This window comes from Nelumbo lutea, chromosome 3 (genome assembly GCF_056320005.1).
Source record: "Nelumbo lutea isolate HS-2025 chromosome 3, American lotus-T2T, whole genome shotgun sequence".
Lineage (NCBI taxonomy): Eukaryota > Viridiplantae > Streptophyta > Magnoliopsida > Proteales > Nelumbonaceae > Nelumbo > Nelumbo lutea.
The window spans coordinates 31,420,461-31,439,861 of record NC_142686.1 but is presented as its reverse complement, the minus strand read 5'-3'; the positions used below and the strand labels follow the sequence as shown (position 1 = coordinate 31,439,861).

At 38.6% G+C, this 19,401-nt stretch overlaps 1 protein-coding gene across 2 annotated transcripts; it reads left to right on the top strand.

Annotated features, from left to right (window-relative positions):
- The first annotated feature begins 242 nt into the window (after positions 1-242).
- LOC148864021 (transcription repressor KAN1-like) lies at positions 243-12,893 on the top strand. 2 transcript variants are annotated; one of them, XM_088975369.1, is made up of 6 exons: positions 243-1,827; positions 1,994-2,070; positions 2,546-2,591; positions 2,926-3,085; positions 12,127-12,223; positions 12,443-12,893. In XM_088975369.1, the coding sequence occupies exons 1-6, from the start codon at positions 942-944 to the stop codon at positions 12,554-12,556; spliced, it is 1,380 nt and encodes a 459-aa protein (XP_088831495.1). In that variant the 5' UTR covers positions 243-941; the 3' UTR covers positions 12,557-12,893. The 2 variants fall into 2 exon arrangements, with proteins under 2 accessions (XP_088831495.1, XP_088831496.1); XM_088975370.1 differs by having other exon boundaries at positions 270-1,827; positions 12,130-12,223.
- Positions 12,894-19,401: the final 6,508 nt, after the last annotated feature.

The window sequence follows — 19,401 nt, the reverse complement described above, 5'->3', positions numbered from 1 at the left end:
AATAAACCATGATGGTAGACAAGGTTGTTGAAAGGTTAGAAGGGAATATTTGAGAATATGAAAGGGAATTAGAAGGTATATGGAATTAGGGTTTACGATGATAACAATACAAAAGCAAAAAAACAGCCCTTTGGGGTCACTTAGGTCAATGGGTCTAGAGTATTATGTAAAACAAAATATCGTGACAAATTGAAGATACAATAAATTGTGAAATAAAATATTATTTTGTGTATGTGTGAAGCGAAGAGGGTGGGGGAAAAGGTATCACTAATGAGACTCCTTAACTCTCTCTCTCTCTCTCTCTCTCTCTCTCTCTCTCTCTCTCCGTCTGTCTGTCTCTTAATCAACTTGTTACTTGATAGGTTTTAACCCGACTTATCCGGGGAAGGAAGTAGAAGTGGAAGTGCCCATTTTGGCTGCTTTGCGTGTTTTCACTAGTAAACACTTCAAACCAGAAAGAGAGAAAGAGAGAGGAGCCTTGTTCTAGTGTCATTATCTGTGTAATATTCTCGTGGGAAGAAAACCCAAATCCTCCACTTTTCATGTGTTTTCCATTTTTTATTAAATTCTTTTTCTTTTCATTGATTAACAACATATACATCCATCAATATTCCATCTCTTCTCTCCACCCCCTTTCTCTCGAGCATGTCTGTTGGTTGGAGAAGCTAGAGAGGAGGAGTCTTTCTTTCTTTGGGCCTTTTTCAGACTCACCTCCCATTCTTTCGAGCATATCAAGGTGCTTCTTTCTTCAGTCATATCTAATCAACTGTCTCCACCAATCATTCTGTTGGTTCTCCAAACGAGAAGAAACCCGCTTTAATAGATGCAAATTGGGTCAGAGAGTGGTGGGTTTTTCTTGAGCTCGAGCTAAAGCTGAACAACGGCCAAGCTTTCTTCTTCAGAATTGGAGCTAAAGCCTAAAGGCATCCTTTGACAGAAGTATGTTCATTAAACCCTCCTCAGTGCCAGCTCCTGATCTTTCCTTGCACATTAGCCCCCCTAACAGTGCCCCATCGTCGATTTGCAATAACAGTAGCGAACAAGAGACCAGCTTCGACCTTTGGCGAAGACATGAAGGTCACAGATCCAACAAGACTAGTGACAGCAGCTCGGTGAGACCTGATTCGCAAGCTTACATCGAGCTCTCACTGGCGAGCCCAAGGAACGGATTGGAGGCAGAAAACCATCAGTGGATCAGGAGAAACTTCATTAGGGGAGGTGAAGAGGAATTATCTCATCGGCAACAACCACATGACCAGTATTCTAATCATCGCCACCACCTCCGCCATCCTAACGACAACCACGGCGCCTCAGTCCTTGATGCTTCAGACGGGCTCAGGCCGATAAGAGGGATTCCCGTCTATCACAACCGCTCATTTCCTTTCATGCCTGTAGAACATTCAATAGAGAATGATGCAAAGATGTGCTTCTACCAAATGTCTTATCCCTCTTGGTCTTCGTCCTTGTGTTCATCCTCGTCAACTCCATCTTCAGCTTCTCCTTCTCCCCCTTTCCTGGGAGGAGGTTTCGATCGAAATCCCATGACAATCTTACACTCCGGGACAAACTCACCGTCTCCATCTACAGCTTATCGGATGGCAACTGCTACAAGGTTTAATGGATTATCACAGGATACACTGAAATCCCACCAACTTCACCAGCATCAGTATGGAATTGGACCTTCCGATGCATCTCATGCGATGATTAGATCAAGATTCATGTCCAAGCTCCCGACGAAGAGGAATATGAGAGCACCAAGAATGCGCTGGACAAGCACTCTTCATGCTCGCTTCGTTCATGCCGTGGAGCTCCTTGGTGGCCATGAAAGTAAAACATTTAACAGAATTTTCATCTCTAATTACTGTCTTCCTCGTTTCTCATCTCTCATTTTCGGGCTTGGATAGGATAATTGATCTGGGGGCTTCTTCTTGTTCTAATTTTCTTCCTAGATTTTCCCCATCTTTTAATTCTATCTTCATATGGTTGGTTTTAGGGGCTACTCCAAAGTCAGTTCTAGAGCTCATGGATGTCAAAGATCTTACTTTGGCTCATGTTAAGAGCCATTTGCAGGTATGCTAAAAGTAAAACTCTCTCTCTCTCTCTCTCTCTCTCTCTCTCTCTCTCTCTCCGATTACTGATTTGCATCTCTCCCTCCGGCACAGTAGCCGATGAATTCAGTGAATGAATGAATGAATAAATAGATGGGTCTGATTTCCTGAGTACAGGACAGCTTCTACTTTTAGAGAGAGAAGAGAGAGTAGAGAGAGTGAACAGGAATGATAAGAGAAAAAGTACCCATCATTTCTCAAGAATACAGGTCATTACTGACCTTACCAAACAACAACCTCGCGGCTTAATGAAGAAACGGAGAAATCCAAGAAAGGAAGAGAGAGAAGAAACTCTTATGACATGATTTATGGATCTTTTATGGATTTATTTATTTTTCTCGGGCGGGGGAACGATCGCTATTTCTGATCTTTTTTCTTATTTTCTTTCTTCTTCCATCCTCTTTAATTTGTCTTTGTTTTCCCTTTTGGCTTTGCAGATGTATAGAACTGTTAAGACAACTGACAAGCCTGCGGCTTCTTCAGGTAATTCGTATTGCTTAGCCTTCAGCTTTCTTTTAGCAGCCTTAACAACCCATTCACCATCTTCTTTATTTTGCATTCCTCTACACAGTCTTCCATCCTTCTCTTTTTTCCCACTACTCTTCTAAAACCAAATACAAAATCAGTACACATCGCCATGTACGTCGGTCCATACATAATTACCTAAATACACTCAATTTCTATCTCTTTATATTAGCTGTCTGCACCCACGTATCCATACAACTATACACCGAAGCCTGCCTCTCTCTCTCTCTCTCTCTCTCTCTCTCTCTCAATAGTGGTTTTCACTTTGATCAACTTTTGTTCTTTCATGAAGGTCAATCAGATGGGTCAGGAGATGAAGACTTACCTCCAGCAGGCACTAAGGACGACCTGAATTTGCACCCAATTGTGGATCAGAGAGGATCGTTAGATGGATCTGTGCAGCAAGATGCAGATTACCCTTACACTACTACTTTGTGGAGTGAGTCTTCAAGGTAATATCACCCCTTCTTCTGTGTTAACGTTTATATGCCTCTATATCTATATTCTTGATGCTTTTCTCCTTCATTCTATCGAACCCAAGAAATCTTTGTCCACGTGCCCTTTCGGGTATAAGTTGCCAGATGAATGCTTTTCTTTTGCTTTCGCATGTAACATCTATAGCTGAGCCTGGCAAGTTGCAAACACACGTCCTCCATTTCTCAAAGAATAAAAGGGTTCTTATGGCAGCTTTAGCTTTTTCTGTTTCTTCTTCTTTCCGTTCTTTTTTTTTTTTCCATGAAGATGCGTTATTTGAGATGGAATGAGTTAAAAGCAAAGTTATGAACATAAAACACCAAGGAGAAAAGAAAGCAACAACTCCTACACTTTTCTATCTATCTATCTTTTTAACTGTAAAAAATACATATATACAATTGTCAATTTTAATTCTGAAACAATATTGCTTCTTATTCTCTCCACCTGGAGCTTGCATATAGGACGAAAAAGACTATCCCTTGACTTGAGAGTACTATATATAATTTTTTTCCGTGTTTAATTAGTAATGCATTTTATATATCCTAAGCTTTGTCTCGTTGCAAGGTGTCTGCCTTTTCCATCGAAGTTATCTTCTTTATTATTCACTTTGGATGGACAACAGAATTGTGAGAAACTAGTGACCTGAGCAGTAGGAGACCTATACGTTTTTTCATTGTGTAATGTCATGGCTTATTTGAACTATGATATGACCATGTTAACGTAGGAATATGATCATCGTTATATAAGAGAGAGAGAGAGAGAGAGAGAGAGAGAGCAATGTTGCAAGAAAATAAGCCATTTGCAAAAGGGCTTCAAGCCTTCAACCGTCAGATCTGTGGGGGGTGAGTCTATATGTGTGGTTGTGTCCGTATGTATACACATACACAAGAGAGAATATGAAGAAAGAGTGGCTTCAGAAAGAGAATGATGGAGTCCCAATGCTAAATTTGCGGAGTTCCATGCCAGAAACGTTGGGATATGTTCAAGAACATCAGCTTTGACACTTTAGATACCTTAATTAATGAACTTTCTTAATTAATTATGGTAAGTTATTACACACCATTAATTGCACTCATGAAACTCTATAAAGTTACCCTTTATGGTAATGACATAGCCTTGGTGGCATAACCAGGCTTTTTAACCAATCAAGTGAAAAAATAAATTAATAATAAAATACTTCTTTCTCTGTATTTTCCCCTTTTAATAAGTTTTTTATAATAAAAAAAAGGAGAAGAAATTGTCCAATTAATTCAATGAAGCTGATGTCGTAATAAAATACTAAAGATGTTAATACAGTGATACAAATATATGATGAAACCAATTAGTAGTTGGGATTATATATATATATATATACATTTCAAGTTTTCCAATGCATTTATTTTTATTTAAATCATTTTGGCAATTTAGATTAGAGTCCAATTATAATGCAAAAGCTGCACAATAAAGAAAAAAAATGTAACTAATCATGTTAAAGGTGTAACATGGTCAACTTTTTATTAGTTCATGTTTCACAAGGTATACTTACTAAGCACGTTAAAAGACTATCAATATTAAAAATATTACTTGTGACATTTCACAAGGTATAGTTTCTACATCACACATAGATCTTAACTTTAGATTATTATTTTTTTATAATATGCTACTTAATTATTAAATAGAATCACATTGTAAATATATAGATCAGAAAGACAACAACAAAGTTACTCAAATACTTGGTCCTCTTGGTATGTTGGGGAGAAATGTTAAAATTTGAAATAAGTTTACCTTCGGCCAAATAATCCTTTTAAAAGGCCATTACCAAATGTTGGTCCCAATCATTTGGGGTCTCGGGAGGGGTGGACAAGAACTTTATTCTTAGACCTAAACCTGTGTTCCTACGCTTGGCAGCCCAAGATTTTACCATTACAACAAGCAATGCCCTTTGACAAGTAATCCTTTTGTTGAATTGAATTTAGGTTGTCTTAATCTACATTGGAATGGATCAATTAGGTTAGTAATAATTGTATTTGAAACCTTCATTAGGAATATGGTCAGAATTTGAGTAATCCTGTTATTATAACTCAAGTTTGATCTTGATAAGTTCTCATTAGGAAAACTCTCAATGTGCTTGAACCAAAAAGCTCTTCTTTTGGTAAATTTGTCTTCTAGAAGGATTAAAAGTAAAAGCTACCTTCCCTATATATTTAAAACAATGAGAGTTAAATCATAAGTTAAAACAATGTGGTTAACAAGTGGAGTCATAAAAGAAATAGTTAAACTTTCATGAATGTTAAAATATATTTGGATGAACAATCCATTGGGTAAAGGGCCAAAAAAAAAAGTATAGTCCATTGGCGAGATAGATTGTGCTAAACTAACAAATGAATGGAGTTGGTTTTCTAGAGGAAAGGGAGGCTTCCATTCAAGTAGTAAGAGGGTCTAATAGAGTTATCGTGAAGAACATCAGTGTGGCAGAGGAAGAAGAATTTTTGCTATTCTACCAGTTCTTCAACTAGCTCTTCCTCAGGCAAACCATACCAGGAGTTCAATAAGAGGAACAAGAAGTGGATACTCTTGCTCCCACTTAGAAAAGGCTTCTCTATCCCAAGCTTCTCCTATTATAAAAGATAATCCCATACATTTGCCATTTAGATATTATCTTCGACTCTTTGCTCTTTAGATAATCTTGGAGCGAGTGAAATATCCAATCCTTCAATGAAATTTTCCTAAGAAAAAACTAACTACTGACTCAATTTTGGGATAGCCAAGCTAGTATTGCACCATTCTGAAAGGACCCTACAAATTAAGTGGACAAAGTATCGCTTCCTTGCCTTTTGCCTAAGATTAAACTTGACCAAAAGCTTTTTCTTCCTCTTAAACCCCCTAAAACCCTTTCTTTCCTTATAAACTCTCTTTGAACTTCCCAGAATTCTTAAGAAATTTCTAGCTAGTTGTCTTTAACTTGATCTCTCTTAGCACCCAAGACTGATTTCAACCTTTTCCATCTGTTTCTTCCTATTAAACCCCATAAAATCTTTCCTTCCCTTCTTATTAATTTTCTTTGAACTGGCCAAAATTCTTAAGAAATTCCTAGCCAGCTATTTTTAGCTTGACCTTTCTTAGGACCCAAGACTAATTTCAACCTTTCCCAGACTGTTGAAAGAAGTACAAGAGCCCCTACCAAAGTATTAGTCCCAGGTCCAAAGCTTGAGTGAAAACCTGGCCCACGCTACATTGTAGGGCCCAATTTGGCAACAAAACTTCGAGAATAACAGATGCATGCCCGAACAGTCCTCAAAACTTTCCACCAAACTTTTTGAATTTAAATTTTAGTTTGTACTTGAACCTAACCTGACTTCACTAGGCCTACCTTCCCTAATGCTCCAGCAAAGTTCTCCTTCAACTATGAAACACTAACACCTCCACCATCCTGAAATGAGCTACAATCTGATGAGTGTCTAGCGGTAACTGATGTTGCTCATCCACCTCAGCTCAGACAGCATGAGATTGGCAATGTTTGTGGAAATTCGAAAAAAAACATCTTCTCTCTCACATATGACGACAGTGCCTTCTAAGAACTACTCCGCTAGTCTCCCTGGTAACAACTCTACCAAAGAAACTCACACTAGCAACAGCGTCTCTTCCATTCATGATCCCCAGAATCAGCTAGTGGTGCAAGAGTAGTTTGACTCACAACAACCGATCCAGGTACAAATGCTACTAGCTTATCTGCCAATGCCCAAGCTGACCTCATCACAATGGCCAACCTGGGTGTGAATACTACTAGCTCATCCACCAATGGCTAAGCCAACCTCATCACAATGGCCAACCTAGGTGCAAAATGCTACCAGCTCATCCGCCAATGGCCGAGCTAACCTCATTACAATGGCCGACCTCGATGTGAATGCTATCAACTCCTCCACCATTGATCGAGCACTAACAATGCTAACCACTAATGGTACCAAGAACTAATGACATCAAATTTTAATGGTGTTGAGTACTAACCAATACCGCTGAAAATCAATGGCACTAAACACTAATGATGTCAAGCGCTAACAACATCGAGTTCTAATGATCTCGAGCACTAACGACACCAAGCCCTAACGATGCTGACCACTAATGGCACCAAGCGTTAACAATGCCAAACACTAATGACACTAAGAGCTAACAACATCGAATCCTAACAATGCTAGGCCTTGACAATGTCAGGCTCTAATGGCATCAGTAACTATGGCGGCATTCTCGCTAGATTCCCTTACTAAGATTAACACTAAGGCTGTGCTTGGTTTGAAGGAAAAAGTAGGGAAAGGAAAGGTAGGGAAACCCATACAAGGTTTGTAAAGGTTTCCCTACCTTTTCCTTCCTTTCCCTTCCTTTCCCTACTTTTTACTTTAAACTGAACATAGCCTAAAGGGAAAGCAAATACCAATGAAGTATCTAACCCTCTCTAAGGGATTCCCTCCCTTGTCTCTCCCTTTGACATATGCCTTGTCTATGTCAATGAACTTGCCTACCCCTTCCTAGCAATGGACCAGATCATGATCCAATCTGATCTTATTTGGTTGAATTTGGATCACCTCTGTTCGGATCTTTGGATTGGATCGTATTATGATTCGATCATAAATTGGATCAGATTTGGATTGCCCCCCTATCCGATCTGATATATATACACACACACACACACATATGCATACATATATATATATATATATATATATGTTGTTATTTATTTATAAGTATATTTTTATATTATATTTTTATGATTTTTTTATATTATTTACTTTTATAAAAAACATGTATATATATGACAACAATAATTAAAAATTACTTGTATTTTTTTGTTTTTACTTCATTTAAATTTGTATAATTTATTTTTATTTTAACAATTTATTAATTTTTAAGGAAAATAAGTCGGATTGAGTCAAATCCGAAGATTTGACTTACTGAATTCAAATCGAGTCCTATCAGATCCAAACGGATCATCGGATCGGATCAGATCCGACATGAACAATGTCGGGTCATATTCGAATATACCCTGATCCAACCATCCATGAAAACACTTAGAAATTTGATATGATCCTAGTATACACGTATACACTTGCATAAGAACTATAGTAATAGTGTAGATCAATTGAGTTAGTCTAGAATCATTGGTAGTCTTATATTTTCGATGAACTGCTTTCAGCCTGGTATTACTTACGTGGTAGATAGGTTAAGCAAATATGCTCATGACCTTAACCGTGACCCTTGGGTTGTTATTAGAGTCTTGAGGTACCTTAAAGGTACCATAGACCTTGGCCTTCACTATATAGGTTTTCTAGCTTACTCAAAGGGTATACCAATGCTAATTGGATAATGGACACTAGTGAATCTAAATCTACCAGTGAATATGTATTTACCTTAGGTGGTGCAGCAGTCTCTTAGTAGACATGTACAACTATGGAGTCTGAGTTCATTGTCTTAGATAATGCAGGAGAGGAGGTTGAGAGGCTTTGGAACATGTTGGCATGTATATTATTTTTCATTAAACCTAACTCTATAGGTTCACAAATGCGCTGGCAAAGGGAGATGTAGAAGAGGCAAAGGAAGAAGCTGTGTCAGGGTCTATGTCCTGTCTGTGTTTTCTTTTTGAGTTTGCTTCCGGGTTCCTGCTTTTGTGGTTGTTTTATTTGGGCCTAGCCTGCCTTTATCGGGTTGGGTCCAGAACTTGCTTTTTTGGGTTTGGTGACGGTTCCTTTATTTTTTCTTTGGACCTAGATCTGTTTAGGTATTTTAAGGTTTTGGTTCTGGGCTCTTTTGGGCGAGGCCTTTTTTTTTTCTTGCTCTTTATATACATCTTGTATACTTCCTCTTTTAATAATGTTACTTTACCACTTTCAAAAAAGTATCTATATATTGTGATTGTCAAATTACTATAGATTGAGTGAAGAATCATATATATAATGGTAAAAGTAGGCACGTACGCTTTAGACACAATACTCCGACGTAGCTTATGAGCAATGGAGTAATTTCTCTTTAACTTTGTAAGTCAGAAAAAATTTAGCACATCCTTTGACCAAACCAGTGTCTAAGGGAGAAATGAGTGAGACATTGAGGAGATGGGACTAAAACCCATTGCTTAACTTACTAGTGACTGAAACACGACGTATGTGAATGAAGATCCAAAGAAGTAGGTTCCATGGATAAAAGCAATTTACGATGTAGATGAGGATAGCACTATCATTTATGATTTATGAATATAACTCAGGGTCCCTTCCTATGATATTCTGATAGAGCAAACTGTTACAGTAAGAGAGATTAAGAATGGTTCAATATATTTTCTTAATGAGTCTATAGCCCATGTGGGTGGTGTAGTGTTATAGTCACATTTGGTAGACTCACACTTACCTACTTGAGTATGAGAATGGGCTCATTCTTTTTTAGAATTGGGTCTTATTCTCTAGAGCAGTTTTGAGCATCACCAAATTTTTGTGAATCCTATTGTGCTGTTAACACTAGTGCAGATTTAAGTCCAAAAGGCATTAACATGATGCACTAGTACTGTTTCGATTCTTTATGTCATGCATGAAACTTTTTTTTTCCTTTTAACATATTGAATTTGTGGGGGATTGTTGTTTTTAAATTCAAATTGTTTCATTCTCTTGGTGTCCCTTGTCCCACATCAGCTGGGCACAATTGGGAGAGTGCACATTTCATTAGCCTTGCAACTCTTTAAATGGCTTGTGATGTCTAAGAGGATGGACCAGCTGGAGTACCATGCATGTGCATTGGGCCAAGCCGGGCTGGGCTATCACACATGCATGTACCACAGCATACCGAGCCATGTGTGTGGGTCTTCAGCTCACTATGTACTCGAATTTGGCTTGAACCTTGAAGATTATCAAGTCAAGTTGGGCTTGGCTCAAATCAACTAGTTAGTTGAACCGAGTTCAAGCTTTGTAATACCCGGCTCGCATAGCTCATCACCCTAATCGAACTTCTAATAAAATATTATTTTTCAATATATTTTTATTTATAATATAATTATAAATATTAATTTTTATATGAATTTATTTATAATTTTTAATAGAAATTTATTTATAATAGGTTCATGCCAAGTCAAGCTAAAGTAGCTCACAAGTATTGACTCAAGTCTAATTCTAGTATGAAACTCAAAACTCGATTAAGATCGAGTCAAGTTTCAAGCACCAACTTTTTAAGTGGAGATTGGGCTCGAGACACCCAAAACTCGACTCAACTCAGCTCGATTACACCCCTAGTTGATGCCTAGAGGTTGATGCGGATGTCACCCTTTTGCATCATGATCAAGAACCTAGTTATGGGTAAATCGACTTCAAAGACAATGGTTCCACCCATACCTCAACTAATAAAGGATTAATGATATCTCAATTCTAACTTTATATTGCAGACAAAAATATATTTCGGTTTCTATAATATTCATGCTTTATTTCAAGCATTATATCCAACATCTAAAAAAGAATATGCTTGACCAGACTTATTTGATCTATAAATGCCTCATGAGATGGTTAGCATGTTTGAGAGATGATGGCTTGAAGGTGCGTGAAAAATGGGAATCCACTTATACTTTTGCCAAAGAATCCGCTAGTTGATTAGCTTCTCTCTATGCACGAGTGGCTTCAAATTATCATCCCATAGTAATTTTCTCCAAATCACTAGCTTTATAACACAAACTCCACTTCCATCAAATGTGCAAGGATCTATAATTCGAAAACTATGGTGTTGACAACATCATATATAGATGGCCTAATAACCGTGTAGTAGTAATATGTTCCCATCTCAGATTGTCATTCATTTGTACTGGTTGTTCATCAGTTCAATGTCACGACCCGACTCTCACTGTTGGGGTGGAACACCAAGCTCTGTTTTGAGTTTTGACATCCAATTTGGTCTAAAGTCGTTGCTTGTCATGGTCATGCTAGTGAACAAACAAGTTTACTTTATCTCTAATTGTTATTAACATCTTTCATTGTTTCATTTGCTTCATGTATAGATGGGACATTCTACATACTGTTAAATTTGCAGTATTTATATGCCTAAGATGTAAACCCATACCCACAAATTAAAATCCATTATATGAGAAGAACCAAGCTAGCCACTTTCTTCAATCATCCCCCATGCTTCCTTATGAACTTGTAACAGGTTTTGATCCGGTTGGTTACCTTCTTGCAAGGAGAAAATAATGACATGTTCTGATTTCCAATGTTGTTTATTCACAATGGAAGAATCAGAAAGATGCAAGAACTAGCTATCTTGCTTAATATTCATTCAGACTGCAGAATTCTCTATCAATTTGCAAATGTTGGTTGAATCTAAATTATAAGTATTATCCAAATGATGATGATCTTCAGTCTCTATGGGTTTATCTTTATTTCAATACTGGTTTACAGTTTATGTTGTCTATTGCAATGGTTTGTTTCCCTTTGGAGGAGTTTCAGTCTCATATTCCGCATTGCAATAAACTGATTTTTTATTTGCAAATTGGCAAGAAACATTGCTCTAAGAGAATACCTATTGCTACACTAGAACTTGAAACTTTTCTTCTTCTGTATGAAAAGCCACAGGAAGTGGCGAAGTGCCAGACAAACACCTATCTAACTTTAGAAACTAAGTCTATTCTTCTGATGAAAGTAGAATCAAGGGTCCCACCTTAGCTTGTTGAAATGGTGACCTTTAGACCAGACGTGTAATGAGAAGACTTTCAAAGTCTCATGACTACATAATGACCCTTCATTTGTTGTTGGGTTTTTACCAAATTGGAATACTCGAGAAACTAACATCCATCAGTAAATTAACTTCATAGGAGAGTTTTTGGGCCTTTGTTTTAAGCCTATTGCCAACTCCTTTTTTACAAGGAAGCCACTAATATGTGGCATATCTTTCTGCAAATTAGCTATCAATTTGATTCTTGACTATTTCTGAAGTTCACTATTATCATAGAACTGTCCTCCAATAGAAAAGCTATATATTGATAGACAGGCACGACTGAGATATAACTCTATTATTTAATGGAAACTTTCAGCAGAAGAGGAGATTGGCTGCAGACCAACTCAAGCGACATGAATGGGCATACACCAGAAACCTTCTCTTCTCGACAAAGATCTGGAGACCAAATTGAGGTTGTGACTGAAACTCCAAAGTTTCATATTTATATTAACCTACATGGACACAAGATCATATGCATGTGCACATCAAACATCATTTACGTAGATGTATGCATACTTTATTCCCAATATACAACATATGGTTTGCTCACAACTCAATAAAAAAAGTGGTTTTGAAACTGAAAATTAGGAAACGGATCGACATGGGATAATGACATTCTTGAATTATCACAGGAAAGCGATTTGACCCGGCCAAAAAGCTTTCTGGGGTCTCACTTGGAACTCAAAAACCCGAGCTTGGAATTCACCTTAGGCAGACCAGACTGGTGTGGTGAAGAACATGACTGAGCAGCAGGATTCAAATTGTCAATATTTTAATTAAACTGCCATTCCATGTTTGGTTCTGTATTTCATCTGTTAGAAAAGAAACATATATAGATATAGAGAGAGAGAGAGAGAAATATATGGGCATACGCAAAAGAAGATGTTGATTTTGATTAAGAAATCGTATCCTATTATTTCCATTTTAAGTCTCATATCTACAACTACAAGCACCTTTTTTTTTTTCTTTCGAGTACTGTACTTGGAAACACACGGCACTTTAATTTGAGTTATTAATTCCAAGAACAGAAGTTGAGAAAGAAGGAGAAGAACAAAGAAATGGAACCAGATCAGGTTTAACATATATGGGTGCTCTTTTCTTTTACCATAACTATTTTCTTATGCAGTGTTTCATCTTTTTATGGGACCATGCCATTCTCGTTCGAATGTGTGAATGGCTGGAAGTATTAAGAACTCTTTATGTCGTCACACCTTCATTAGATGTTAACGCTGATACATATTCTTCACAGAGTCGCAGCACATGGTGCAAAGAGGTGATTATCTGGTAAGTTCATATATATGAAATCCACATCCAATGGCACCATGTGCTGATGTATATTCTTCTGAGATTAGCTGCGTGCTCAGACCTCCCGTCCCATTTTCCCATCAAATTAATGGATTCTTTTGTTTGGCTTGCAACTCCACATGGTTGCTTTTATCTATGACTTTCTTGCCTCAAGTTGAGTTGGAAGGATCTATAATATAAAAGCTCCCTCTGAGAGTATTGTTTTTCATTATATTTGAAGCTGTACACATGGTATTATGATCCAAACAAACTTGTAATTTTTGTGGGGAATCTACAGAGATTTTGGGGAGCATATACAGACTTATTACCCTGCTGTTCACCATGGATAAACCTCAGAACTGCAGCTTAATTACTCTAATCGACTGGATATTGTTTCATGGTGGAAGATGGAGCATATATGACATTGGTATTCTATTGTTTTTTCTGCATGCGGTGAGCTACTCTGACTGTTATATATGGCTTAATTAGCTTACTTAGAGCTAGACATAGGAATACTAATACTTTCGAGCAAAAGGCCTTTGACCCGAGAGCCATTACTCATCTGGCCAGCCCATCTCGGAGACTACTAACAAGTCATTGACCTCCTATTATTGGCCTGGTGGATAATCTCAAATCTCTCCATTGTGGTGTATTAACAGTTAACACTCTTAATGCTGATTATTGCGGGGGGCTCCACTAGATAGGTTATAATTCCCTTACTACTTGGTCGGACTATCCTGATTTTTAATTTTTTGACAGTTGATTCTAGTAACTGAGATAATTGAAAGTTTGCTTTAATTTTCTTCTCAAGAATGATTGTGAAAGTAGTGGGCAACTCAGCAACTCAGGCGTGTTGGACTAGAGGACCTCGAGCTTGGGCATGGCTCATTCCGAGCTTAGTTCAATAAAACTAGGGGAAACCCCTACTTCTTAGGGCAAAATAGAAAAATGTCATTTGAAGATACAATAATAAATTAGGTTATATTTTTTCAAATAAAATAACTATAATTATATTATTATAAACAATAAATAAGTATAGTGGGTTTCAATCTGGTTTAGGGTTGTCAATAAGTCAAGACTAAGTAGAACCAGTCTTGCACCAATTATTTAATTGGGATCAAATCATAGACCTGATTACATTGAAAATAATAATTAAAATAATACTAATTCATTTTTATGTTAATAAGTTAAACATTTTTAACTAATATTATCTTATTTATTATTTATCAAATTTACTATTTCAAACATGAAACATGATAAAAATTACAAGAAAGAAAAAATTATATATTTCATAAAATATTTGGTTTCAGATTTGAATCAATTTTGGACAAGTAAGAACGAAAATCAATCCAATAATTAATCAGGACAAAATCATGGAACCAAAACCGTTATAATTATGTTCAGACAATTTAGTTCCATCAAGATAGACCCAACCCATTGGTTCAGCCCTAGTTTTTCTTAAATAAATTAATCTCAAACTAGACCCAACCCATTAACATCCCTAAATATGGGCTCAGTGGGAGAATAATATGTTAGTAAATTTTTTTTAAATAAATAAATTACTTAGTAAAATAAATAAATAAATAAATGTTTATTAAAATCTTTATCTCAATGTCACATCTCCTTTATTTTACTGATTTATTTTATTAAAATAAATAATTTATTTAGTTTTATTAAATGAATAAATGTTCTGATAATAATAATAATAATAATAATAATAATAATAATAAAATAAATAAATGAATAAATAAAAATTGAGATATAGAATAGGAGGAGAGAGAGAGAGAATCAAGAAAGAATATGGATGGCATTTTATTTATATAATAGTATAATCATAAATAATTGTATATGGCACTCCTATAGTTTTCAAATGTCATTGAGTCAATTACATAAGGAGGTTTGTCTTATATGTGGCATTTCTTTAATTTTTGAATATCATAGAGGCAATTATATGGCAAGGTAAAGAAAGTGCTTTTGTCTTATATGTGGCATTTTTTAATTTTCAAATATTATAGAATCAATTATATAGGATGGGAGGTTTGTCTTATATGTGGCATTCTTGTAATTGTCAAATGGAAGAGTAAAGAGAGGTGGAATAGAAGAGAGAGAGAGAGAGAGAGAGAGAGAGAGAGAATAAAGGAGAGAAGGGAAAGAGAAACATGTGTCAATAATTTAGAACATACTTGTCAAAGCAAGAGTAAATCATGTGTCAACTTCCAAATGTTGTTGTACATCTTCCTAATGCTTTAAGTATATAGTTATAGATTCGGACTGGACTTGGGCTCTAATTGGGTTGGGTCAGGCTTAGTCAGGTTTAAGGAGATTAGTTGGATTTGAAAGAATTTATGAAATATATTTTCATATAGCCTTTTTTCGTTGGGCTGTACATCCAGTTTAAAAAAGTAGAATTGATTGAAAATAGGTATAAATTTCATTTACAAGTGTATGTATATATACATATCTTATGCATATAAACATGTACATTTTTTTAACACCAAATATCCCCAATGGAGGGGCGGCCACCGTAAAATTTTATTAAATGTATTTATATAATAATATACATGCATGTGTATATGATTAGGAAGAAGATGGTATTGTATAAATACATTGCATGTATATATGCAAGCTTTTGAAAAGCTAAAGGTGTAGTTGAGGTGTAATGACCCAAAATGGTGAAGCACATGCCTCAAAGAGTTGTGAGGCGTAAGCCTAAAAGCTTAAAAAAATAATTAAAGTTATAAGCAATAAGTTTCATCATTTAAGCATTAAATAAAATAATAACTAATCAACTAAAATTAAATCATAAACATTTTACATCCCATTTTCAAAAATGCAAATTTCTCAAATTATTCAAATGATAATTAAGAACTTGATTGACCCTTTTTACATTGAACTCTCTCCTAGAGCACCAGGAGAAACTAACAAAGTTGATTTGATCTATTGCTTTTCCATTTTTACTCTTTTTATTTGGTCCATGATTATTGATGTGCTTCTTCCATATATTTTAAACTATTAAAATGTATAAAATATATTTTTTGTATTAAATCACTAAATAATCATTGACACTTGAGGCTCATGACTTTTTATGCCTCAAGCTACGCTTCACTCCTTGAAGCTTGAGGCTAAGGCATCATTCTGACAAAGACTTAAGCCTTGAGGCAAAATCTGTGCATGTCACCTCAAGGAGTATGCCTCACACCTTAAAGACTTGAGCCTTTTGAAACGATGTATATATGTAATTGCTCAGATAAGCTAGGATTGGATTGGGTTGAGTCGGGCTCAGAACACCTGAGACCTTAACCCAAGCACAGGCCCAAGTTTTCTTGCCCTGGCCCAATTGGGTTGGGTCAGGCTCAACTCTCAAGTCAGGCGTGGCCAAGTTGCAGACCTAATGCAAATCTGGCATAGCATTAACTTAGATAGCAGTGATTAGCACTCCACAGACGGTCCAAAGTATAGGAATTCATAACGTCTGGTCACTTGAATCTCCTCCGAGATTGTTGAGTACAGGAGTAGTAGGAGCAATCCCGAGTTTCACCAATCTCACCTCTGAATTCTTGGGCGTCCTGTACATGCCTTCCAAACCTGCTACTGCCAGCAAAAATGGAAGTTTTATTAGGACCCCTCTATGCTGATTGCTGAAGAATCAAATTGAGATTTCTCTGTAAGCTAACATGGGCCCTAAGCCTTCTTGGGCCCACTGTAATCTTGAGTCTACCCCAAAGAACATTAATGGGAATAAAAGATCTGTCAGGCCTAGTGGATGTAACCGGCATAACACGCAACTGAGACCAGCCCAAACAACTTAATCCCATCTTCTGTTCGACCCACCCTCAGGCCCAAAGGCCATAGAAAATGGAACATGAGCTTAAATTTGAAAGTTGTACATCATCCGGCCAATGCAGATGCAGCCTATCAATATCGAAGTCTCCACCCTGCTAGGGCCATCATCTCCTCCACTCTCACCTTCTCTCTAAACCCCCCTACGACGTCTTCTCCGTCTCCGGTGAGTGAAAACACCATGTTGGATAAAACTTTTGACGAGGGAAGCCAATGGAAATGCTTCCTAATGCTGCTAGTTGCCATGACAAAACCCATATGGAAGGCCTAGGACAATAGGAACCAACATGCTCTAAGCCATAGGAACCCTACTGTCGTGGCCTGGTGGGAAGAATCCATTAGATAAAGTATTGCCAAAAAAAAAATTATCTGCCATTGAATATCTAGGGATGTTCACGGTGCAGTTTAGAGAAGATTTCAGACTAAACCAGTAAATTATGGCTTAAGAAATTTATAAATCAAAATAAACCGTTTTATTACGGTTTGGTGCAGTTTTTAATACGGTTTGGGGAATTTGAGACCATTCTTTTATTCTATTGGGCTTAACCCAATTAGAGAGCTCAAATAACACCTCTAAAAATTAAAACTTAAAACTTTTATTTTAGCGAAAATCTATGATACAGAAAAGATATGATATGGAAAGAGTTTTGACCAATCAAAATCCACCCATTAAATAACACCTGATTGGCTATCATGTTTATGATTTCAGTTTATTGGTCAGTTGTTGATGTAACCATTTTCGGCCACGTACCAATGTTTTGTGATGTAAAATTTTTTGGCTAAGTACCTCGTTATTTGACCCGGTGGTGGCGTGCCTTAGTGATGAGCTACTTGGTGGTGAACTGCTTACTGGCGAACTGCTCAGTGGAGAACTACCTGGGGGCGAACTGCCTGGCGGCAAACTGCCCAGTGGCGAACTGTCAAGTGGCGAACTGCCTGGTGGCGAGCTCCCTGGTGGCGAACTGCCTAGTGGTGAACTGCTTGGTGGCGAACTGCCTAGTGGCGAACTGCCTGGTGGCGAGCTGCTCGGTGGCGAATTGCCTGGTGGCGAACTGCCTGGTGGCGAACTGCTTGGTGGCGAACTGCCTGGTGGCGAACTGCCTGGTGGCGAACTGCCTGGTGGCGAACTGCCTGGTGGCGAACCGCCTACTAGGCGGCCGGTGACTTAGAGAATGCTGGAGCTCCCTCGTGCAACGCAATCCGACTGCCCTCAGCATGAGGTGGTCTTCTTTCCTTTGTAGGCAGCGGGAGCTGAGGGACCTACGAGAACTTCATCTTTTCCTCCTCTTTGTAGGTGGCGGGAGCTGAGCGACCTGCGAGAACTGAATCAGAGGTCCCGGGGGTATTTTCCCGGTGGGGGCTCTCCGACGCTTAAGTTAGCACTCTTATTGTAGAGAGCTTTGAAGATAATATGAGAGAGCTAGAGAGCAGGGTTAGGTGGGTGAAAAGCCTCCAAACGGTAAGACTCGTCGCATCCTGTCAGAACCGGGGTACGGTGGTGAACTCCTTGAGGTCGTTAGGCTGGCGCTTGTGTCAGGCGGCCAGGTCGGCGCCTGGGCCGGGTTGTCAAAGGGGTGCCTGCATCAGTCGGCGGGTCAGTGTCCAGGCCAGGTCGTCAGGTCGGCACCTGTGTCAATCAGCGGGTCAGTGTCTAGACTAAGTCGTCAAGTTGGCGCCTGTGTCAGTCGGCGGGTCAGTGTCTAGGCCAGGTTTGTCGATGGGCGCCATGGCCGGATCATGCGCTAGGCTGGTCCAAGTCGGCCAGGTCGCGCAGGCTACACGCCGCAAGAGGCGCGCGCGCCGCGTAGGTCACACGTGCCGTGTGCAGTTCGCGCAGGAGGCGCGCGCACCGCGCAAGTCGCACGTGTTGTGCACAGTTCGCGCAGGCCACGCGTGCGCGCCGCGCAGGTCACGCAGGCGCACGTCAAGCCGCGCGCAGGTCACGCCAGGCCGGCCAGACTGGTGCCCGGGTGGGTCACCAACTTTGTAAGTTTGTTGGCTGGGTGTTTTCCTAGTTGTCACGAGGTGCCACGTGTCACAATTTCACTGGAGGGCCAAATCTGCCCTCATCAATAGCCCCCACTCCCGAGCTGATAGTAACTCAGCGAAGGGAGTAGATTTTTTTTGGCCCGTAAGTCGATGAGCTAGTAAGTGCTGATCCAATTACTAGTGTGGCCCGTAGGCTTTGGGAGCGACTCATAGTCTACTCTTCTTTGACTTTTGCCCGTGCCGGAGAGGCGACCGGGTCTTTAGTGGTAATGTGGCCCGTAGGCTTTGGGAGTGACCAGTGGTCTACTCTTTTCTAACTTTGCCCGTGCCAGAGAGGTGACCGGGTCTTAAGTAGTAATGTGGCTCGTAGGCTTGGCCTGCATCAGCTTCGTAATGCCGGTCACCTACTCCTACAAGAAGCTACTAGGGGCTCGACCTTCGGGGGCAGCACTACTAACTTTAGGTTGCCAGCTCACAC